Source organism: Condylura cristata, unplaced genomic scaffold (genome assembly GCF_000260355.1).
Source record: "Condylura cristata isolate star-nosed mole 26May11 unplaced genomic scaffold, ConCri1.0 scaffold00014, whole genome shotgun sequence".
NCBI lineage: Eukaryota > Metazoa > Chordata > Mammalia > Eulipotyphla > Talpidae > Condylura > Condylura cristata.
Genome location: NW_004567115.1, coordinates 6,945,749 through 6,970,644, shown reverse-complemented (window position 1 = coordinate 6,970,644; position 24,896 = coordinate 6,945,749). Strand labels below are relative to the sequence as shown.

Below are 24,896 nucleotides of genomic sequence, written 5' to 3'. Positions count from 1 at the left end.
CCCTGGTCCTTTATGCTCCTGCTATGAGAGAAACCATCTGGCATTTTTCTGTTTCTTTCCGGCTTATTTCATAAGCAGATCCCTTCCAGCTCCGTCCATGTTGCTGCAAAAGGCAGGAATTTATCTTTTTTACTGTTGAGTAATATTTCATCATGTATATGTACATTTTTTAAATTTAGTCATCTACTTTTGGGCATTTGGTGTTGCTTGTTTTTTAAATATGTGCTGTTCTCATTGGTGTAAGATAAAAAATTTAAAACAAAAAAGCATGGAATACACAAGTAGAGCATCTCTCAGAAGGAAAGAGGTTGTAATTTCTGGGAGTGGAAACTCTTGGCTGGGCTGTCTGGTGGAGGCTCCTGGCTGTGCTGCCTTCTCACTGGTGCTGTCACCTCAGCTGCTTCAGGAGCTTGGGCTCTGCAGATACTCTCTCTGGGCAGCAACCTGTCCAGTGGCCACACCTCCATCATCCTTCTCAGTGCCCCCACATGGCCACAAAGGCAAAACTTTCCATGGTCCAATGATCTTGTGGTGACTCCCACAGGACCTCAGATGTGTTAACCAAGCAGCACTAAGCAGCGGACAGAACACAGGGTTGGGTCCGCCACTCCAGGAAGCCCCAGGGGAAAGACAGTGGGCATGGGCTCTCCGACATTTCCACACCACCATCACTCACCTGCTGAACTCGAGTCTTTATAGGAAGATAGCTGCCTTCCCGGACATTAACATTTGAGTGAGTCTCCCTCATCATTTTCTAATGTCTCTTCCTGAGCTGGCCCCATTCTGTGACCTTTCTGAACTGTGCCCACCACACATCCTGCTTGGCTTGTTGGAGCACAGATTGGGCCAGAGTGCGCCTGCCTCTCCCTGAGCTAGGCAACATGAGCAGAAGGTACTGAGAGGCTCCTAGGAGGGCTGAAGCAACCCGGACTCATCAACATATTCTCACTGGAGTAAAGGGAAGACAGCTCATTTCCTAAAAATTATATTCAGAGCAATCATTACTGAGACTGTAGATTCTAGATTCGTCTTTATGCTATGATCATCTAAAATGACCCTAAAAAGATGTAAAATTGGGGACCTCCCTGGTGACACAATGGGTTAAAGCACAGCATTATCATGCTATCCTACATCACTGCAGCACAAGTTTGATCCCCAGCCAGGGAGGTCACCCACATGGCCCAGCAGACCCCTCCTGACCCGCCCGTTGCTCCCCTCAGCAGTGTTCTTCATTGATCTGCCTGTTCTGCTCCCCACTCTGTCTCTGGGGAGTCCTCTCACCCCCTACACCCCTGGCATGTACCCCAGTTCTTATATACATTATATATATATATATATATATATATATATATATATATATATATATAAAGTAAAATCAGGGGGCCTCGGGGCCTCCCTGGTGGCGCTAGGGGTTAAGTCGGTACTATCAAGCTATGGCAGCCACTGCAGCACAAATTAGACCCCTCCCAGGCCAGGGAGCTGAACCCACATGGCACAGCAGACCTCTCCTGTCTTGCCTGTTGCTCCCCTCAGTGTCTCTGGTGAGTCTTCTCAATCCCCTCCAATACCCTTGGGCTAACCCCAGCTCTTGTGTGCATAAATCTTTTTTTAAGAACCAAAGATATAAAATCATAGGGTTAGTTAAGAAAATCTGTTACATACCTGACCTCCCCTCACACCTACTACAGGTGGGATGGGTGGGGGTCACATTGGGAAGCGCTATGGGAACAGCATCAGTAAATAGTGAGATACTGAAATAGCCCCTCCCAGAACTGGGGCACAGACATGAGGATTTGTATTCCCCCTCTGCCTCTGTGAGGGGTGTGACCCTAGACGGGGAGCTCCCTTCTCAGGGCAATTCTGGGGACTCAGCTAGGGTGTATCTCAGTCCTAAAGAAGGTGGGATGGGGCAGCACACCATAAAGCCCAGTAACCTCCCCCCCCCCCCGACATGCTCCTTAATAATGAGGCCAGATTATTTTAAATTATTTATTTTTTTCTCTAGTATATCTCATTCAAATAAAGAACAGTGGATACATTTATTTCCTCATGTACAGCTTACACTCATTTCAAATGCTTTTTCTTTCTTTGAATCTTCCATGATGGATAGAGACTCACACATTAATGGACAAAATCATCACATAAGAGTTTATTAAAAATACACCTTCTCAGACCCCACCCCAGTGCTTCTGGGTAATGGGGTGGCTCCTAGGATGCAAAGATTTAACCCCCCCCACCGGTGAAATCTGCTGCTGCCTGAACCAACCTTGGAGGAACACGGCCTAGGACTTGTCTGCTGTCTATTGTAAGCGATTTCAGAAAATCCAGGAATGAAGTATACAGAAATAGCTCTTCTATAAAATTTCCATATAAAAATAATGGCATTTATTTACAAAGTTTGAAATACTACAAAATAACACCTCCTATTAGGTCAGGTACTTGAATCTAACAGGCAAGTCTACATCAGGCATTTGAGATGTGGTGTTTGCGCTTCTCCTGTTAAAAGCTTAAAGCAAGTGCACCCACCACTTTCCTTCATGCAGACAAAAGCAGAGAAAGGAGCTGGGGTGGGAGGGGGAACTTATCAGCATATGATCAGAGGAGAGCATCTCCAAATGAAAAGGTGAGTGGCTAGAGACCTGGGCTCGGAGCCTTTCTTTTCATCTAAAAGTCAAGCACGGTGTAAACAGTTCTGAACCCTGGCCCTCAGAGCTCAGCCCCAGAGCAACCAGTGCCTTTGGCTGGTTGGTGGTTCCAATTTCAGGACGCGAAGGGTGAACTGGTCACGGCACTACCACAATGTGCCCACATCAGCCTCAGCAGAAAGGTATGGGGGTCACCAGAGAACCTGCAGTAGGAAAGAAATCTTTGACCCTAATTGTGAACATGCAAATACAGGCCATTTATTTATTGACAGTGCCTGGCATGTTGATAGTAACAAATGACAAGATGGTTGAGTCTGAAGGGACAAAATGATGGGTCTTGAGACCCAAGCACAATCTGGAAAACTTCCCTGTTGAGATATGGGTGGCCAGAAACAAACCAATGTGGTCAAGCTAAGTTGATAACCTTTCAAGCCCTTAACAAACATATGTGGCAATCTTCATCCACAGATGTATGGGTGCTTCCATGTGGAGAGAGGCCCATGACTGACACCACAGCTCATGTGGGCCCTGGGGAGCACAGCCGCATGTCTGTGCCTCAGCTAGCGAGTGCCTAGAGACAGAGCACTGGTGCCAGCTTGAAACCCGCCTGGAAGACTCTGGAGCGGGCACGTTGGCCAGGAGGCAGCGTGACTCACGGGAAGAAGGGATTTGGGGTTGTGGTGCAGATGCCACAGGCTGAGGATGCTGGTCAACTGAGGTGTTGGTTTTTTCATGTCTGAACAGGTGAAGATGTTCTCTCCCACTCAGAGACCCTTAGGGAAGAAGGGTAGAGCGGGTGGGTCTTGTCCCTACATTTCAGTCACACAGAATTCTAGGCATGAGGCCCAAAGTCCAACCTGCTGGAATAGCATGGGGCAAGACAGCGCTGAATCTGATGGGGCTTTTTGTAAAGGCAAATACTCTCTGAGAAAGATATGAGCTGTTACCACACCTGAGTGAGTACCTGAATTCACCTAAGTGAATATACCTACTCCTGTCTCAACAGTATGAAGGGACAGCTGCTGCCACGTAAGTGTCTGTCCTTGATAAGGGATTCCCAGGCAGAATGGGAGGGCCCACGTTTGTGTCCCTTACTTTCTCTTCCTCATGGCGAATGCAGATGTGGGAATCTAGATCCCAAAGGTTACCCATGCACAATATATCAGTTAATGAAAAAAGACCAAATCCTCAGAAATGTTATCATTTATGTGGACACATTAGCTTGAGTTTTGTTTTTTTTTTTAAGGTAAAATCTTAAGCAAACTTTTCTGAGTAATAGCATTTGGATTGAATGGAAGTTAAACCAACTGATGGGACATCATGTGAGTAGGTGGGAAGGCCCATTTCTGTGGGTCAAATGGCTGGTGCAGAGCACTGGTTTACCCTGTAGGTCTCCAATAAATACATGTTCGTGATCATTAGGGCTTGGGACCATTGTTTTTGGATGCATTTAAATGGGGAGCTACCTGGGAAATGGTCCTTTAGTGACACTCAGTCCATAAGCAATTACCTTTAATGTATCTAATACACAAAGTAGATCTTTAAGAATCTAACAACTTATACAAGTAGAAAACACCTAGAAAGCTCTCCATTTTGAATCACTGTTCTATCATGTGGCTTTCATTGGAAGATAAAGAAACTCATGATAGAACTCATGGGTGAAAATTTTGGTTTATGAATACTGTTGCCAGCTAAATTTGGTTTTCTTTTAAGTCTTAAATATCCCTTCATAGACCCCAAAATATACACACAATTGGAGGCGGAGGTCCCCTGGAATTTAGTAGTGATCCCCAGCACAGAGCAGCATGATGAGAAGGCACTGTATGTCTTCGCTAACCTCTCATTAGGTTTAGGCGACTGTGACTTTCACAGTGAAACCCCATATAAAGAAAGCAAGACCCCAAACGATACCTTGCATTCAGCATGGACTGGGATTAGATTTTCTTGTCACCATTACAAGCAAAACATGGAACAAAATGGAGGCATTCCGGGACGTGTGTCTTTCACTGGTCTGATTCGGGACATGTCACTTTCTCAGCAAGGTCTCCCCTGGCCAAGCAGCCTTTCCCCGCTGTCTCAGCTTGTAACCACAACACCAATCAATGTGACGTCTTTTGTCCTGTCGCCAAATACTTAAGGATGATACCTTTGCAGCTTAGGTCTACCTGCTCTACTGGCGGGGTAGGAACAGCTCCTCCTTATTTCTTTGAAATGCCTGACAGGAGAAGCTAGAAGCTAAGTATTTCAAGGGCCCTGGAGAAGCACTAATTAAGCTAAACAGTGCTTAATCTGAGTGTGATTGTGGGTAGAGAGCTGAGCTTCTATTCCTTGGCTGAACCACCCCAACGGACACTCACCCCCTCTGTGTCCTGAGTGTCTCTGGGCTACGTGGCTGCTACACTTGGAGCAGCTTCGCTGTCTCTACCACTCACATAGCTGAAGAAACAAGTGGTTTAGCCACAGCCACGTTACTGCCGCCTGCATGGAACTGCACCGTTCCTTTGTGAAATCTCTGAGTAAATCTGAGGGGTGGGGGATGATCCCAGGACTATTTTTTCAGATTTGACAGAATGGTTACAAGTGTCAATTCTGCTAGTGAGAAAAGTTATTTTAATTTGGCAAATAGTCGAAATTACATCAACTTTGCTATCACTTCCATAAACAATCAAATTGTAGGAAACAGAACATGTGCCTGGCGGCAGGGCGAGGAATCACTGTTAGCACCTTCTTTCTTGCCCCTCCCCCTCCCCCAGAAGCTACTTCACGATCATAAGGCACAGTTTTATATCATCACGTGAAGATGAAGTGGTTGACGGATTCACAGTGGGGAGGGATGCAGGGAACACCAGGTAGATGTCTGGGTGCCCGAAAACACTGCCATGGAAGTGCCAGCAGGGTCAGCCTTCCCACGGAAGGTCAAACAGGGCAGGGCATGTGTGCTAGAAACAGCAAGAATTTACTGACTGAAGGACACTCTGAACTAGAAAAGGGACCAGCAAAATGGACCCTCAAGGGAGAGAAAAGGCTAGACAGCAGTGACCAGCAGGCCTAGCGAAGTGTGTGTCAACCCCACGTGTCAGCCCTCCAGAGAGCCTGGGTATTGCAACTACAACCGCCTAATATTTCCCCCCACTTTGATCTCTGTATGAATCGAAACTCTACTGAAGTCCAGAAGCAGATAAATTAATCCAGAAGAGATACACAGAAGATGAACAGACTGGATTTTTCTAAATAGCCGGACCTGGTTTCCTGCTCAGGGAAGGCTTCACACAGGTAACATGTCCTGCTGACTGCAGCGAGACCCATCAGTCCTCAACAGAAACTGATGCATCACCATGTCAAGGAAGCTGCTTCCCAGCAGACACCACACCCTGATGGCTGGGATGGCCAAGCTCGGGGCACCAATACTGAGAAGTCTTTGGTGGTTGTTTTTTAAAACCCATATTTTATAGTTTTAAAGCATTATAGCAGTGGGGAGGAGGGAGTGAGGAAGGGGGAGAGAGAGAGAGAGAAGAGGAAAGAGAGGTTGCTTAGAGCTCTTGCAAGGACCTTGCTAGTTGGCAGAAGAAAGCTTATAAATGTGCCTCTCTTGGGTACTGAAATGTATGTGCAGTCCATAGTACAATATTTTAAAGACCAAAAAGCTGGATGTGGCCTTTGGTCTCTCCAGGTCTCTGTTTGGCATCCCTCAAATACAGGGATGATAAAAGTTGGGGCAAGTGGACGAGGAGCCTGTTAATGGACAGTGAGGGAGGGCACCCAAGCTCACTTGACCGGACACCTGACAATCTTTCAGGTGGAAGTCTCCTCACCCTGGGACCCCCGGAGGCCCCTGCGGTTTCCGACACCTCCCACCAGTCTGGCATTCTCCAGACTGCCTCCATCTCTCCGGGCCCTGGGCACCTGAGTCTACACTATGGCTTGCTGCTGATGAATGAGAGTTTTCTCCCAAAGGAAGTTAAAAGTGTGTGTTCTTGTGTGTTAGTTCTGTGATCTTCATGCAAGATTTATGTCAGCTAAATCTCCCACCTCCAGCTGACTTAAGCCCAACAGTGGCAGGGCCATTACAAGGTCAGAAACCACCTGCACTTCTCCCAGGGGATTCAGAAAAGACTGGGTTGGTGAGATACATTAATAACTCAGGGGCAAATCCACTGATGCGAAACAATGATTTAGCGTGAATTTTCCACTGTTCTGTGCACCTTTTCAAGGTCTTCTCGAAAAATTAAGGCCGGAATTTGGCCACGGGGGCAGATGCCTCCACACCCCTCTGTGGAGAGAAGCAGTAACTGTGAGCACGTCATGCAGTATTTCTAGTGGTGTCTTTGGCTCTGAAGTAACGTACTGTATACCTAGGAATCCAACCATTTGGAGTGTTCAAGGTTTTTCGGTATGTCTGTGAAACACCATAGATTAGTTTGAAATGCAATTTTCCCAAGAACAAACCCAATCAAGTCATTCTGATTAATGAAAAATGTACAAAAGGTGACATGTACAGGAAAACATCACTGTTCATGTTCTTGGGGTAGACTTTGAAGACAAAAGTAATGACATTTGGTTCATTTATACAAATTGCACACTGGGTAAAATCATACAATTGCCGCAGGGAACTGTAAGCAAGCAGTTCAGTCATAGAAATATCTTTGTTTTGTTTTAAATGAAAATGCTGTATGAAATGCATAGCCTTGATTAAAGCTATAGGTACAGTTTCTTTCTCTGTAAAACTCCAGATTTAGAATGCTGGCAAAAGGCAGTGCTGGCAGAGTAATGCACGTGGAGATGCTATATTCTATTTTGGCTTTCAGAAGTAGCCCTAGAAAATCCTATGCACCAATGCATTGGCTAATGATGACAATTTGTTTTTCTATAAATTACTCTAAATGTCACTTAAGTATTTAAGAATCAGCGCTCGCTCCTTCCTAGAAGCTGTCTAAGGGAGCTGGTGCATTAAGCACCTCAACTAGACTTTCAACTAGTTCAGCAGTTCAATCTGTGTTCCTCTGGCCACAGGGGTTGCTGCCTACATCCCTCATGTACACACACCTCCCCCCACTGGGAACTTTCCATGTTCATTTCTGCCGTGTCGCTGGCAGCCCAGGCAAGGAAGAGGAGCATGAGACATGAGCAAGGCTGGTCACTGTGGCCATCTCAATTCTAAGGAGCGTTACACAGGCGTGGGCCCCACAAGACCCCACCTCACCAAGATAAATGAGCTTCATTTCTGCTGCCAATTCTTCAGGGACGGTTCCTTCTCTCCCCTCAGAAAACACACTTTGTTTGCAATATGATCTATAGCTCTGCTGTCAGAGTTTTCGTTCACACTATGGTATAACTTTCATCTCAGCCTTCCTGCAATTTGCTTATTGTGTTTCCCTAGTTTTCACTGAACACACAGTGCAAACAACGGCAAAGACTGAAGCAATCATTTCAAAAACAAGAGCTCACACTAAAAACACACATGAGCATCAAATATTAACACATGGGGTTTCCCTGTCTTTATTCTGGGGAGGAAGAGTCCTCCTCGTCATCTTCATCGTCGTCATCGTTGAAGGAACAGGGGGTCTCGCCGCGGGACTCGGAGCAGTGAGAGGCCGCACTGCTGGACTGGTGACTGTTTGGGGCAAGGAACTGCCCGGTTGCTAAGGCCACTTCAGCATCCAAGCACAACCCTTGGTTTACACTAGCAAACAATTAAAAACACACAAGCTTGTTAATGTGCTTGAAGTTTTGTGAAACAAGAGTAAAACTCACCAGAGACTCAGGCCGCCTGCTCTGTCTAGCTCTGAAGAGACACATACCTTGACTGGGATAAGGTGGCACCAGAGGTCAGGTCTAAATTTGAAACTGATTGTGTGGAGTTCAGAAGCAGCCCCTGATTTAACCAAGACGGTCCTGTGGAGATATCTGCAGCAACAAACAAAAACAGAAGATGTAGGCACTGCAAGTTGTGTGCGTGCTGTTAGTCATGGGCGAAGTCTGCTCTGAAGTACAGTGAGACCAGTCTCCTGTGCGGGAGAGACTCAGCTTTCTTCAGCTTGGGTGTGGGGGAGGGGGGCATGGCAGGGGGCAGTTTCTAGAATCCAAAAGCCAGAAAAAAAAAATACAGGAGGGCGGACTACAGGAGAAAATAATTCAAATAAAACAATCTCCTCACCGCCCTCCCCCCACCCCCCCATAGCTGAGACCTGGAGAGGGCAGCTCTCTAAGTGGTGAGATGGACAGACAACTTGTGGATGCCTGTGTTCTTACCACAAAAGTCCCAGACTTCAGTGGAAACAGCCTGGCTACCAGTGAGTAAAGAAGAGTATATCAGAAATATCTTCAGTAAGGAGGAAAGATGTATTTTTGTCAAGCTCTTACTGCACCATTTGTTCAAAAGTTCCTTCATGAATTTAGTGCTATACCTCATCAAAAATCTATTCTTTCCCCAAAAGACACTGGGCCGGATATGATGGAGGTTTGAAGAGTAGAAAATTGGGGTGGAGGTGTCACAAGACCAGAAGATGGTGGTGGGGATAGAAATGATTGACATCCTCATTAAACCAGCTATAATGATGAAAAATTCTCAAGCCCAGCAGGAAATGGGGATATGGAGTTGTGTCATTACAAAGGACAGCCAGAGAAAACACCCATGGGTGGACCAGAGATGGGGATATGGAGACTAAGGGTGACTATGGAGAATACCCAGTCCTTACAGATTAACCTGGTCACACCCTAAAAGTGGTTAATTAAGCAATAGGTAAAAATTTCACAAAGGAATGAACCCCCCCCCAAAAAAAACCTCTTTATACCAGTATAATTTCTGCATCAGCCAAATGCAGCTCCCCTCCAAGACTGTGAGTCCGCGGACTATACAGGTAACTCTTTTTCCCTTTCTCCTTTTCCTAATAAACCTGCCCTTTTAAAATTAAAGCAAAAACAAACAAACAAAAAGAACAAAGAAACAAACAAAACCCTGTTCTTTTTCTTGGTGTCTGCTGCTTTATTACTTAAACTAACAGTGAATGGTCACGTAACATCCCATGAAGGTGAAGTAGGCATTATTATTTAGTTTGCACAGAATATATCGGGTATATCCTTGAAAACTTATTTTTTATGCAAGTACTGTATTTCTCCAATTATAATCTTCATCACTTCTTTGGTGTCATTTTACTTGTTTAGTAGTCTTATCTAGACTAGCTCAAAGGAGTTAGTGACTAGAACATTGAAGCCCTAGATGTTACATAATTTCTTTCAATAGTGAATTTATTACAAAGGAGGTAGCAGCTATTGTAGATTAGAAGTAATTGCTATAAAAATATATATTTGATTTACAAAGACCGAATATATGCTCAGAAAGTGAAATCTGCCAAAATGATTTATAATAATAGAAATGTTACTCTATTTAATCAAAAAGTTTTACAATTATTGTGCAAAGAAGTAAAACTACTATCCTGGCAGTATATGACCAAGGGAGAGGCTTCACACATAGAAAAATGTAAAGTACAGGCCCTCCTGGGTGGTGCAACCTTTTACGGTACAGCACTACAATGCCTGATGCAGTCACTTCACGAGTTTGACCCCTGGCCAGGATGGTGTTCCCACATGGTGTGGCAGACATCCCCTGACCCGCCCGCTGCTCCCCTCAGCAGTGTACTTCCTTGATCTGCCTGTTCTGCTCCCCACTCTGTCTCTGCTGAAGCCTCTCACCGCCCCTGCACCTCTGGCCTATACCCCAGTTCTGTATGCATAAATAAATAAATCTTTAAAAAACTGTAAAGTAGGCCCTCCCTAGTGGCGCAGCGGGTTAAAGCACAGCACAAAGAAGCTTAAGCCACTTCCTCATGAGTTTGATCCCCGCCTGCCCCGGAGGAGATCCACATGGCGTGGCAGACCTCTCCTGACCCGCCCGCTGCTCCCCCCAGCAGTGTACTTCGTCCATCTGCCTGTTCTGCTCCCTGCTCTGTCTCTGGTGAATCCTCTCACCCTCCGCATCTCTGGCCTGTTCCCCAGTTCTGTACGAATAAATAAATATATCTTAAAAAAAAAAAAAACTGTAAAGTAAAAGACTACACTCACTTTAAAATGGCCTTAAGACCCTTTTTTTCAAGTATTGCTAAGGCAGCAATTCTAAGAGACTATTTTAAGAACAGGTCTGTATAAGATGAAACTAAAGTCAGAATCCTGTGCTGAATATCAATTAGTACATATTGAAACTTCCTGTCAGAATGTTAGCAGGCAGACTGAGGGGCACCCTGAACCATCAAACCTTGTACTTGAAAGAGGTTCTACTATCTACCACACAGAGACAAAACATACTCTGGGTATAAGAACATCAATAGAAAAGAACTTTAATATAATTAATGTGTAATAGACAGAAGAGAAAGAATACATAAGTGTTCAAAGGAAGCATAACCAAAGTTACCCATTCCCTCATGGGTAACCAAAGCAGGGTCACTGAGGCCCGAAAGCCTCAGGCACCTAGTGGAGGGAACCACAGTAAAGGGCAGTAGAGGCAGCCAGGCAAGTCTGCAAGGAGAGGAGCACAATCCGCACACATGTCTAGATAAAGGCGGCACTGTCAGCCTCCCCAAGGGCCTCTCACCCAAGGAGCTGCCTCTTTCAAGTGTCTCTCCTCCCATGTCCCCCAAATTCCAGGTACAGATTTGAGGCCTTAAAGCAAGTGCAGCTTCTTCCCTTGTCTGCTGCACATGCCTGCTCTTAGTCTTACCACTTCGCAGGCTTCTCCTAAGTCCTTTCTAGCTTCCTCTCACCACTCAGCACTGCACTTCCTTAGGGGGAACAGGGAGCCTGGGACTGCCCCTTTTCTGTGGGGATTACACTATTAGAAGAACATTGCTACTGACTTGTTTGAGAACCTAATACACTCAATTTTCTTTTTACAAAGGCTTGGAAAAGCTTACATTTCACTTACATGTGCACAGAGTCCACACATTGTCTCTCACACTTGAACTCAAGAGCCGTTCTGTCCCTGTGTACACTTAAGGGAACACATTCCTTCCTCTGAACTAACCAGAAACTCTATGCTTCAGTCTACAGCTCAGGTCACAAAGATCAAAACCACACAGCCTGCCTAATCACCGGAGCCTTTTCGGTGAACATAAACTCACAAAATTCTGGTGATTTATTCAGTAAGATCATTTTATTCAGACCCTGTGGGACTGTCAGTATAACAGGCTGCTTCTAATACAGCAGGTCTTGCTCTGGGAGGGGTGGGGAGAGCACTGAGGGGCGGTGAGGGGCTGTGGCTAAAAGAGGAAGTCGGCCAGTAAGAGGGAAATGGTGTTGATTTAAAAACCTAATCCAACAGAAGCCAGCAGACTTTAATCAACAGACTCTTGTGTTGTGGCCCAAGAGCCAAAACCATACAACAATATAAAACTACCTCTTTGCTATATATGACTTAATAAGCTTTAGAACTAATCCTAAAATACTCGTGAAAAGTGCTATGAAATTCTAGATGCAAATATTTATAAAATAAGGAGACGAGCAAAAGCATTCTATGTGCAGAATATACCATAGTTTTAGAAATTAGGACAACCATAAAGATTCCTGAATTTTACAATTTGCAAAACAGTGTTTTTGTTTTCAAGTATACTCAGTATCCTCTTATAGCTTATAATAAAAAGACAACCCAATTTAAAAATGGGAGAAAGATCTGAAGAGATGCTTCTCCTAGGAAAATATATAGCTCTGAGTCATCTTCCAAGTCAAATGTTATCACTGATCCTCTAGGCTAAACACTCCAACCCCAGTAATCCCTAAGTCTTCCTTCACCTAAGATACTGGAGGGGAGCAAGCTGGTCGAACTATCTTAGAATTGTTTGCAAATATTGCACCTAAAGCTACAAAAAAACTTTTGTGCATTATGTATTGGAGAAAAAGAAACCCCCATTTCAAGAAATGCCCTTTCTAGCAATTTATTATGAAATTTATGCCACAGGATGGAAGCTTTTCATACCAGGGCAGGACAAGTGGTTAAAGTACTAATGGTGAAAAATATGAAGCTGAACATTTCTACTATAAGCATGTTCAGAAGAGTTTGTTGAGCACAGCAAATGCAGCCGGCAGTACAAAAGGTTCTCTACAGTTCCAAGTCCTCTTTTGTATGGGAAACGTGATGTTTGCTCAAATAATTAAAGGAATGAGTGTGGCAGGAATACTAGAAAATATAGAAGCGAAAGGTAAAACACCTGCAAATTATGTATTATTGCAGAATGCAGAAAACTGAAATGAAGGTGGTGATTGAGGCATATTTCTCCAAAGATGGTCCTGGTGACAATCATCCAAATTTCTCTGAGGATGCACATTACAGGTCTAAAAGATATCGATACAATCCTAACAAAAGCAAAAGACTTTAAAAACATCAGAAATACTTCTTGAAAATCCCAAAACTGGGAGGTGACCATTTAAAAAAACACACAAACGGTAGATGAAAGGTTCTAGAGCTGCTACTGAGAAAGCAGAGATCAGGCTGCCGCTTATAGCTTTAAGCTGTGTGCTCAATATTGATGTTTGGAAACTGAAGATGTCAAACTGGCAGAAGCAACAGACACTTGTTTGGAGGCTCTTGAAGTAGAACCATCAAATATCAAAGCATTTTATCAGAGAGTTTAAGCACAACAAGATCTGAAAGAAAAGGATCAAGTATCGGCTGACCTTAAGAAAACTCTGGAGATATTGCCAGAACGTAAGTTATCCAGGTGGAATTACTTAAAGTCAAACAAAAGATAAAGGCACACAAAACTAAAAAGAAAGTGGCACGTGCAAAAATGTTTGTTTAATAAGGAATTTGGTTTGCTTAAATATATATATTGATTGTATACAGATAGTAAAGAAAACTTAAGGAGTTTGCCTATTATATTTGATCCCTAATGTGTTGACACTTCAGTCCTCAATCATTTACAGTTTAGGAACACTGATAAAAGTTTCTCTCAAAAACTGTTACAAAGTCCAGTGAAGTTGATTTTTAAAAATTGGCTGTCTACACCATTCACAGATGTTCAGCCTATTTTTTTTTAAAAGATTTATTTATTTATTCATACAGAGCTGGGGTACAGGTTAGAGGTGCAGGGGCAGTGAGGATTCACCAGAGACAGAGTAGGGAGCAGAACAGGCTGACTGTTAAGGTGCACTGCTGAGGGGAGCAGCAGGCGGGTCAGGAGAGGTCTGCCACACCATGTGGTCCCCTCCGGGGCAGCGGGGGATCGAACTCATGCGGAAGTGGCTTTAGCTTCTCAGTGCTGTGCTTTAACTTGCTGCGCCACCGGGGAGGGCAATGCTCAGCCTATTTTTAAGCCCCAAAGAAATGTCCTATTGAATAAACAGTTGAAAGTTTTAAAAAAGGAAATACACAAATGGCCAAACAAAACGCTCTGTGTCACTTGTTACTAGGATGATGCAAATCAAAACCACTAGGATATGATGTAACAAAAAAGAGGGGAACGAGGCTACTGGTGAATCCTCTCACTGCCCTTGCACCTCTGGCCTGTACCCCAGGTCTGTATGTATAATAAATAAATCTTTTTTTTTTTTTTTTTAAAAAAGGATGGGAACAGACAGTGTTGAGAGGGATACAGAGTTCAGAGCCCTCATATGTGGCCAGCAGGATGGCAGAATCACCTCAGAAAGTTGTTTGGCAGGTCCTTAAATGTTAAATAGAGTTATCACATCATCCAGCTTAGGGAACTTATGTTCGCACAAAACCATGTGCAAGAGTGATTACAGCAGTTTAATTCCTAATAACGAAAAAGTGGAAACAATCCAAGTATCTGCCAACTGATGAATGGATCAACAAAATTTGGTGTCTCCATAAAATGGCAATGAAAAAGGAATGAAGTACTGATACAAATCGCAGAATAAACGAGGCTTGAAAACACTAGGTCATATATACTGTGTGACTGTTTAACTGAAAAGTCCAGAATGGGCAAATTCTTAGCGACAGAAAGTAGATCAGTGGTTGCCAGGAGGTAAGCAATGGGAGAAGGCGGAATGATCATGAATAGATATGGGATTCTTTTGGAGGCGGAATGATCATGAATAGATATGGGATTCTTTTGGGGGTGATGAAATGTTCTAGAATTAAGACTGTGATGATGACCACACAACCCTTGTGCCCACTCAGCACTGAGTACAGTATTAAATATACTGTTAAAGCAGTGTATGTTATGGTATGGAAATGAAGTATCAATTTAAAAAGTTGTAATGACATTTCAAATCCACCTGTTTGGGAAATACAGCCTCTACTCTACAGGTGAGCGTGTGACTCGGTAAAATGAAACTGAGAAACAGGGGCATAGTCTGGGGATCTGCGTGTGGCCCAGTGCCCAAGGCAAGCACAGGGTGTTCCAAGTGGCCCTGTTTTCATACCAAGAAACAGGAAACAAAAGTTAAGGTTTATTATCAGTAAAATAAACAAGTTCTGCTACATTCATATAATGAAATTCCACATAGCAGTAAATATTGTGTGACATTACTATTATGTATGACAGTATAAAATTAAGTATGAATTACAGATATATCAACTCATGGATGAATCTAAAAACAATGTTGAATTAAAAAAAAAAAAAAGCATTACCAAATGGAATCACTACGATTCCATTCATATTCAAGTCAGAAACTGCCAAGATGAAACAATAACCCATTTCCAGTTTTCAACATTTGCTTTTCTTTGTTATGTCTAAAGAAAAACAAGGGAACTATGAATAAAATTAAGAAAGTGGTTACATTTAGAGGGGTGGAGGAAGGCAGTGTCCAGGGTAGGCCAACCTCAACAAGTTTTCTGTGAAAAAGGTTTTAAGCAGGGTAGGACTGGACATTTAACCAGGAAAATCTGGGGAAGTTCAGTTAACATACCTGTGATATAACCCTGTAAAGCCTTTGGCACCAGCGACTTCGCAAGCCTCAGATCCTCTAGAGAGCATTTGCCAGACTCCAGGCCAAAGGACATTCCCATTCGCTTGAGAACTTCTATGTCATCATGGATCTCAAAGGTGTTGTCAAAATTAAAAAGATACTCAAACCTGCACAGAAACAAAGGTTGTGGGGTTTTTCAGTGGTATTGGGGAGGCCCGAATCAAGCTGTGTACTTCTGTAAATTATATAAAAGAACGAAGGCCCAAATTCAGCTCTACTAGCAGAAACTGTCATCACTGAGAGCAGTGGGTCATTCTGCTGTTTCTAGGGATGGGAAGAGCTCTCAGAACCCTACTTTCACACACAAAATTTTTTTTTCTAGGTTTCCCGGGTGGTGCAAGGGGTTAAGTCTCAATACTATGAAGTACTGGCAGCCACTACAACATGAGTTCGATCCCCAGCCAGGTAAGTGACCCACATGGCACAGCAGACCTGTAGATCTACCTGTTCTGCTTCTCTTTCTGTCTCTGGTGGGTCCTCTCACTCCCCACCCCTCCCTTTTGTACCTCTGGCACACACCCCAGTTCTTGTATGCATAAATACAAATCACCCTTTTTTTAAAAAAAGAATAGTACATAAAGTCTCTCCAGCTCAGCATGTAACATCCCTACTATGAGGTGGTCTTACTAGGTTTAAGTAAACGTTTGGATGCTTATTTCATTTTCATGAGTCAAGTGTCAGGAACAGCATACCTTACTTAGATAAGTAACAAATGGAAGATTTCTTACAAACTAACCAATCCCTAAACACTGAGACATTTTATTCCTTAAGCCCTTGAGTACATTTTCAAATATTCTTGAAAAATAACAAGTCAGGATGCCCAGAGCACCTTTTTGATGAAAAGGTAAATATACAGGAAGAGTTGAGCCTTCTGATTCATATTCTGGCCTCTGGGCTTCAGCCCACAGGTTGACAGGTGAGTGTTCTGGGACAACGGTGATTTGCACTGTCATGAAGTGCTCACAACCTTAAGGATTCAGTAAAATATTGACTTTTATTGAAGAAAAGTCAATGCCAAGTGGTACTTCTATAGAGTTATTGTGTTTTTTTAGGCAAGTCAATTAGGCAAGCTCCTCCTTGAAAAAGGATTAATAGTTCCCAGCAAAAAACAAGAGCATTTCTCTGGACCACCCACGAACATTCCAGAGAAAGGGTAGAGCTAGCTAGATCTGGAGGAGGTAGCAGTGAGTAGTTAAACTCTAAGGGTGGTGCACCAGTAAATATGGCATCACGAGCCCAAGGATTTCCTGATCCTAGTGGAATGAGCCAGGCTAGAGGTCTATGAGGAAAGGCTGGGAAATGTTACCAGTATTTACAGACCTATATTGGACTAGTGCACAGGGCCACAGTGAAACCGGGGCTCCCTCTCCTCATACCAGCACTGTTCACACAGAGCCCTGGGGGACTTCATGGTTATCGGTGAGGTCAAAACTTCCAGAGATTGAATTTGGGGTCACCTGGAGTAATTGAAACGCTCTGATGGGGCTCATTAGCATCTGTTATATGCTGGATGGCTTCCTTTTTCTTTTCTTTTTTTTTTTTAAAGACCTTTATTTACTTATTTATTTATCTATGCATGCAAGAACTGGGATGTAGGGCAGGGGCAGAGTGAGAGGAGTCACCAGAGGCAGAGTGCGGAGCAGATCTACTGAAATACACCGCAGAGGGAACAGCAGGCAAGACAGGCGAGGTCTGCTGTGCCATGTGGGTCAGCTCCCTGGCTGGGACGGAACTCAGGCTGCAATAGCAGCAGCACGATAGCGGGAGACTTAATCTCGCCCGCCACTGGGGAGGCCCCAAAAGGCATCCTGCCAGGGTATCAGCCTGCAGTGGCCCACTCACTGGCTATGAATAGAAAAAAAAATGTACTTCTTGCTCTTGGTAAAACCTTTGACAATCTTTTTTCCATTTAAGCTCTCGTATTCGTACAGTAAAGGAGTTAACGTTCAGAATCTGCTAGTCAATAGCACTGACTAGAGATTGATTATTTCCATGCTAGGGCCTTCCTTATATTTTATATCTGCTCCAATTCTCCAACAGATTTGTTTGTCTCCTCAGGGTGAGAGTCCCTGGCTCCTACTTTTGCCTTCACAGCACCTGGCACAGGACTGTGTCATTTGCCTTCATAAGTGGCTCCAGGTAAGCAGGACATAAATTCACTTAAGATTCTAAGCTATGCAGAGTCTCAGTCCAGCTGGAATTTGGGTACAGATTTACCTGCTCTCCCCAAGGATAATTGTTTTTTTTTTTATGCTAGATCCTAGATCAGGGCAAAAATTACAATATAAAGCAAAATGCCACATTTCAACAATCTGAAGTGTATGAATCTGAATCAAATACATTAACAGAGTTTTCAGAAAAAGAAGAAAAATCTGGAGTGCCTGCTCCAGGATGATTGATTCTAGGCATAAATTATAAGCAGATGAGTTTATACAGTTAGTTCACATTGTGGGAAAGCCTCCTGGCTAATTAAGGGGGAAAAATTACATCATGGAAGTAACCTAAAGACAAGGCTTTAGGACCTACCTTGAATAACAAGCTTCTACAAGTAGTTAAGAATCTTCCCGTACCACCAAGGGCAGGGCCCGAGGAAGGGCGGGAGTCAGGAACCACCCAGGAGTCAGGAACCACCCACGGATGGAAGCCAAGCCCCAGCCCAGCCTCAGGCGAACCAAACCCCTAATTCCCTTAGGCCAGTGTGCCCTTGTTTCCCTGTTCTTCTTGTAGACTTAGATGACTAACTGAAGAAGATAATTTAATAACGTTCCACAAAACAAGAGATTCACTAGAGAGAATAACTGGAATTCTCAGTTTTGTGAGAATATGGGAACATTCTTTTTGTTTTTTAAATAAATATTTATTTATTCATACAGAACTGGGGTACAGGCCAGAGGTGCAAGGGCGGTGAGAGGATCCACCAGAGACAGAGTGGGGAGCAAACAGGCAGATGGACAAAGTACAGTGCTGAGGGGAGCAGCGGAAGGGCCAGGAGAGGTCTGCTGTGCCACGTGGGTCACTTTCCTAGCCAGGGACAACTTGGGCTGAAGCAGCTACAGGTAGCTTCGAGTGCTGCGCTTTAACCCATTGCACCACCCGGGAGGGTCCAACAGTTCTTTTAGAAAGGTTTTTGCAAAGAATTTGCAAGTCTGACATTAATAAAAATATGTACGATACCTGATTTTTATCTAACTTTTATAAACCAGCAATTTACATACTATAATTCTTACTTTTTTCTTTAAAGACTTAACCATTTATGCATACAGAGCTGTGGTACAGGCCAGAAATGCAGGGGCAGTGAGAGGCTTCACCAGACAGAGTGGGGAGCAGAACAGGCAGATCAATGAAGTACACTGCTAAGGGGAGCAGTGGGCCGGTCTGCCACGCCATGTGGGTTATCTCTGGGGACTGGGATTGAAATCACACTGAAGCAGCTGCAGCTACCTTGCAGTGCTGCGTCCTAATGTGTTGCACCACCAGGGAGGGCCCTATAATTCTTACTTTTATGGATCTGAGAGGTTACAAAACAAAAGCCTAAAAAATGGGGCATCCCACTTCACCACCTCATGCTTGCTGCTGTTCCCCACTGTGTCTATTCTTAGCTATAACATGCTTTTGAAACGTTTGCTCAGTTTTTCTTTTCTTTTTTTTCCTGGTGCTTTCTTAACAAAGTGGCCCAGAATTTGTGTTTTGGAGCAAGACAGTGGAAACACCACTGTTTGTGCAAAGAGTACAAAAAACACAAGAAGGTAAAGCCCAGGGCAATGCTGTAGCTCTCAGGAGAACAGGGACACAGGCAATGAAGGGGTGGGGGTTGGGCTGATGGCATTTACTGAGCCCCTGTTAACTTTCAAGCACGTCCATTTAGACTATAAATTACAAGCCAAACTCTGTATAGCAGTTAGCATGTATTAAGTGCTTGTCATGAGTCAGATCCTTTCTAGGTATCATCAGTTTTAAGCCTTCTAAGAAGGCTTAGGAGGTGGTAGAGGCCCTGGTATGATCCTCACTTATCCAGAAAACACTCTGGGGCAGTTAAACAGGCCGATGCAAGCCACCTCATCTACCTCACACTGCATCTTACACCTTAACTCTCTCAAGATAACTGGTCACAGTACTATAAACCATGTTCATGAAGAGCAGAATAACTCACAAATTAATTTTGTATTTTGAAACCTTAGTTTTCATTAGCTATGATGACTATTACTAGCAATAGGTTTTCAAGAGTGAAAATTATGGAAAATCAGATGAATGTTCATTGAAAGACTAAAAATAGAGCTACCATCTAACCCGGCAATCCCACTTCTGGGTAGACAGCTGAAGGAAGTGAAATTATCTCAAAAAGTTGTCTGCATCTCAAAAAGTGGTAGAAGAACCATTGGTAGAACAGAGTGGAAAAAAAATAGAAAGGTAAACTATGTTCATGTAGCATTCTTTATAATATTCTAGAAATGGAAACAACCTAAGTATCCACTGACTGATGGGTGAATGAAGAAAATGTGGTATATCTGTATGTATAGCAGACTGTATTTTCTAAACAGAGTTATGATTCATTTAACAATGTGGAGATGTTTTGAGAAATGTGTAATTAGGTGATTTCATCATGCAAACATTACCACACTAGCAGAAAATCCAACTTTGTAGTATGGTCCAGCCTTTTGTTTCAGAATCACAAACATTTTGCTTTGCTTGTGATCATGATGGTGGTGAGATGAACAGACTACTGTGTCTGGTCTTTAACTGAGAGATTCTGCAGGTCTGGGCCCTCCATGGTGGTGTAGCAGGTTAAAGTGCAGCACTGAAGACTCGCAACCTTTTCAGTGTGAGTTCGATCCCCAGACCTGGAGGTGACCACATGGCCTGGCAGACCTCTCCTGACCCGCCCGCTGCTCCCCTCAGCAGTGTACTTCATCATTCTGCCTGTTCTGCTCCCCACTCTGTCTCTGGTGAAGCCTCTTGCCGCCCTGAAGCTCTAGCCTGCACCCCAGTTCAATATGCATAAATAAACAAATTAAATGAAAAAAAAAAAAAAAAGATTCTGCAGGTTTAATATAGGGCTTCCTTGAATTTTTGTTAGTATCACTGTTGTCAATGAAGTAAAACCTTTAACAGCTTCTGTCCCTTTCTCCTTGTGGCTGGTGCTCACTATTGCTGTAAATTGGGATATAACTGACTGGGAAGTCATTTTCTACTTTTTTAGTCTTTAATCACTTTTAATTTTGTTTTCAGACCAAACATTTGGCATAGTATTCCGCAGGCAACATTAGTAGTCAATTTTCTACACTTGGGGCCCACAATGAACCTAATAGATTAAATCAAGCCCAAGGGAAAACGAGGCATTCTCGAAATGTGATGAACATACACTCTATTAGGCTGGTGCTGGAATACATGCTGTGACTTTTCAGCAGCTATGACCTCATAGGCAACAGGAATTTTGGGACCACTATCTGCATATGCTGTCTGGTACAAAGTATAGTTATGCAGTGAAGACAATATACACAGTAGAGTATTATTTAGCCAGAAAAAGGGGAAACACCATTTGTGAAAACAGGATGCATGTTGAGGACATATGCTAAATAAAACAAGTCAGAGAAAGACAAATACTGTCTGATCTCTTATGTGCAATCTAAGGGGGAAAAAAGCAAAACTTATAGAAAACAGGTGGTTGCTAGAGGTAGGGGTTGGGAGTGCGCGAATGGTAAAGGTGTCAAAAGTACAAACTTCCAGTTGTTAGATTATAAGAAAAAATAAAGCAGAGAACAAATCAGCATGTTCAGGTCTATCCATTCACTAATAAACAGAAGCACACTAGTGATGCCACAGAAGAACAAGGAAGAATTGCTTTCATGTCACTGTTGATCTAAAATATTTCCACAATGAATGACAAAGAGAATCATCAGTGAACCCACCTTGTCCCAGACCCTCACTGGTGATCTGTCTACCTTATTGCAGCCACTTGCCATTTTCACCACACATGTACAGACAGGCACGTCCTGGCATGACTCCAGGCACCACTAGGCATGTGACACAGGCGGGGAGCTGCAGAGGGTGAATGAAGAGCAGGCACAGCAGAAGGCAGCACCCATGCTGGGAAGGTGTCCCACAGGCTCCAGGAATTAGCCATGGCGCGTTCAGACATGAACACACTATTTTGCAAATGATGGGAATATGTTACCAGAAGGCCAGCCCTCCATCTACTTCTCTACTCACTTGTCACTGGAGATGCTGCAATCTATGACTGTTTTTCTGCTTGTATTGATGATTATAAATGGCAGCTGGATGGTGGAATTCAAAGCTGGAGGACCCTGGTTCTGCTGTTCATTTTGCCGATTTCTCTGTACCAGGTTCTTGAAGGCGATTTGCTGTAAAAGGATCATCAAAAAATAAGGAAATGTAATATGGGTAAATGAGCTGGAAGCAAATGAGTTACAGTAAGTACATTAAAAATATAGTTTAGGGGCCCTCCCTGGTGGCGCAGTGGTTAAAGCACAGCACAAAGAAGCTAAAGCCACTTTAGCATGAGTTCAATCCCCGCCCTGGAGGTGACCACATGGCGCGGCAGACCTCTCCTGACCCACCCGCTGCTCCCCTCAGCAGTGTATTTCATCAGTCAGCCTGTTCTGTTCCCCACTGTCTCTCGTGAATCCTCTCACTGCCCCTGTACCTCTGGCCTGTACACCAGTTCTGTATGAATACACACACACACACACACACACACACACACACACACATATATATGTATATATAGTCTAAAAATTTTTGCATCAGCACAGGGCAAATTTATTGAGGAAAACAGGGAAAGAAAGGAAAGAGGGATGCCTGTACTGACACAGGTGGGCAGTTTTAAAAGGCAAGAACTACATTTTTGAAGAGGGTGGTTTTAAGAAAGAGATACCTTGTGTAAACATAGGTGGGCTCTGAGCTACCAAAAATACAGTTTAAGATTAAGAGAATTTAGAGTTCATCCACCTATGTGAATTAAAATTTAACATTTAAGAAAAAAGATTAGAATGAATCAGCTCAGTAAGTATATTCCCAGGGAGAAACAAACACTGTAATGGTGTCTAACGTCATCTGCACATAAATAGTGGAGCCAGGGGGTTTCTGTCCTCCATGGAAAAATAAGTTTACACATGCAGACGAGCCCAGGGCCCAACACAGCCTCTTACAGTGATGCAGCAGTAGTATCAGCCAGGGACCTATGTTTCCCCTTATCTCATAGACACTAGAGAGTTTAGGGTTAAATGCATTCATTAGATGTTGGAGCCCCGGTGTATGCAAACTTTAGAAGGCCAAGGATGCTTTCTTCAAATGAAACCATATAGAAGACCCATTAGCAGAGCAGATGGAAGTTACATTGTGCTGGCTGGCAACAAGGGTGAGGGCCCCAGTCCTGTCAGCCCTGGCCTTGCTCACCCCACACGTTCTGAGGATACCTCCACAGAACTAGGCATCCAAAGATCAGTTTGGAAACTGGCCTAAGCTCCAAACTTGATGTATTCCAGAGGAGGAAACTGAAGTTTAGTAATGATAATAAGATACATCAAGGCCTGAGTTTTCACACCTATCTGCTACTACATTTAGTTATAATCATCACTCAAAAATCAAAAAAGTGGTCCTCATTCCTTTTAAAAAAAAAAATTTTTTTTTAAATTTATATATACAAAACTGGGGTAGAGGCCAAAGGTGTGGGGGGTGAGAGTGTTCACCAGGGTGGATGTGGGGTGGGGAGCAGAACACACAGATTGAATGAAATACACTGCTGAGGGGAGCAGCGTGTGGGACAGGAGAGGTTTGCTGCGCCATGTGGGTCACCTCCCTGGCGGGGATCAAACTCGCGCTGTGATAGCTTCATAGTGCTGTGCTTTAACTCATCGCACCATCAGGGAGGGCTTCTATATATCAGGAATTCTATTTTTTGAAATATTTATTACAGTTTGAGCTACTCATCTACTTCTGAAAGATACTGGTTTAAAAAGTCTTTGAACTCAGAGTCAGCCATTTCCTTTTATCAGCTTGTTCTAAGGTTTTACCCAGTAGCGATAACCTTATTTCCTATATTTTAACAATCTTATCTTAGGACCGTGTATTTTAGGTTTTGGGCCTTAAATAAATATGATAAGAGCAGGATTTGTTTTAAAGTGGCTGGGTGCTAATTCCCTGATAAATGAACTCTTAAAACTCCCAAATAGAAGGGATAAGTTATTCTAATCCTAACAGTGCTTCCAAAATTCAGTCTTAATATCAATTACTATCAAAACCACTATAAAACACAGCAAGCTATATCCACTTCATTATGTTCTGCTGCCTAAGAACAATGAATTATACTCGTTTAATTCACTGAATGTGAAGGGAAAATACGTTAAGACTGTAAAAACAGTTAAAGTATGAAGATTTTGAATAATTCTGTCTTGATTCTCTTTCCTACTATTACAGAAAGTTTTCTAGAAGATGTTTCCACACTTTGCCTAGATTTGTGCCCGAACACCCTGAGAAGGTCTCAGTATAGAGAAGAAAATAGACAATGAGGGTTCTTATATATTTGCAATTCAGTGACCAATACTGTATACATTTAAATAGCAGTAAAGACAGTAGGGGCTTCCCTGGTGGCATAGGGGTTAAGCCTCAGTGCTATCACTGTGGTGTGAGTTTGATCCCCAACCAGAGAGCATATGACCCACATATGCCCAACAGAACTATTGTCTTACCTGCTGCTCCCTCAGCATTATATTTCAGTAGATCTGCCTGCTCTGCTCCCCACTCTGTCTCTGGTGAATCCTCTCACACCCCTGCACCTCTGGCCTGTACCCCAGTTGTTCTACACACATATACAAATAAATAAATCTTGAAAAAAGATCTTTTTTCAAGATTTATTTATTCATGCATACAAGAGCTGGGGTGGAGATGCGGGAGTGAAGGGGTTCACCAAAGACAGAGCAGGGAACATAAAAGGCTGATTGAAGCACAATGCGGAGGTGGTCAGTATGTAGAGGTCTGCTGCACAGTGGGTTAGCTCCCTGACTGGGGATCGAACTCATGCTGTAGTGGCTGCTAATAATTTCATAGTGCTGAGCTTTAATCCCTTGTTCCACCAGGGACAGAAAAATAAATGAATCTTTAAAAAATAAAATAAGGCCCTCCCTGGTGGCGCAGTGGGTTAAAGCACTGCACTAAGAAGCTGAAACCACTTCTGCATGAGTTCGATTCCCGCCTGCCCTGGAGGTGACCACATGGCGTGGCAGACCTCTCCTGACCTGCCCATTACTCCCCTCAGCAGTGTACTTTGTCGATCTGCCTGTTCTGCTCCCCACTCTGTCTCTGGTGAGTCTTTCACCACCC

At 43.5% G+C, this 24,896-nt stretch overlaps 1 protein-coding gene across 3 annotated transcripts in view; it reads right to left on the bottom strand.

The window, feature by feature from the left end:
* Positions 1-8,115: 8,115 nt before the first annotated feature.
* TFDP2 (transcription factor Dp-2 (E2F dimerization partner 2)) overlaps positions 8,116-24,896 on the bottom strand; it is a 151,511-nt gene continuing 134,730 nt past the window's right edge. For 2 of the 3 annotated variants that reach the window (XM_012724937.1, XM_004682142.2), the window contains 4 exons: positions 21,768-21,919; positions 15,501-15,667; positions 8,444-8,549; positions 8,116-8,325 (listed from right to left, as the gene is read on the bottom strand). In XM_012724937.1, the coding sequence (XP_012580391.1) occupies positions 8,142-8,325; positions 8,444-8,549; positions 15,501-15,667; positions 21,768-21,919 (609 nt within the window). In that variant the 3' untranslated portion in view covers positions 8,116-8,141. The remainder of the gene's footprint in view (positions 8,326-8,443; positions 8,550-15,500; positions 15,668-21,767; positions 21,920-24,896) is intronic. The other variant, XM_004682141.2, reaches the window with a different exon arrangement.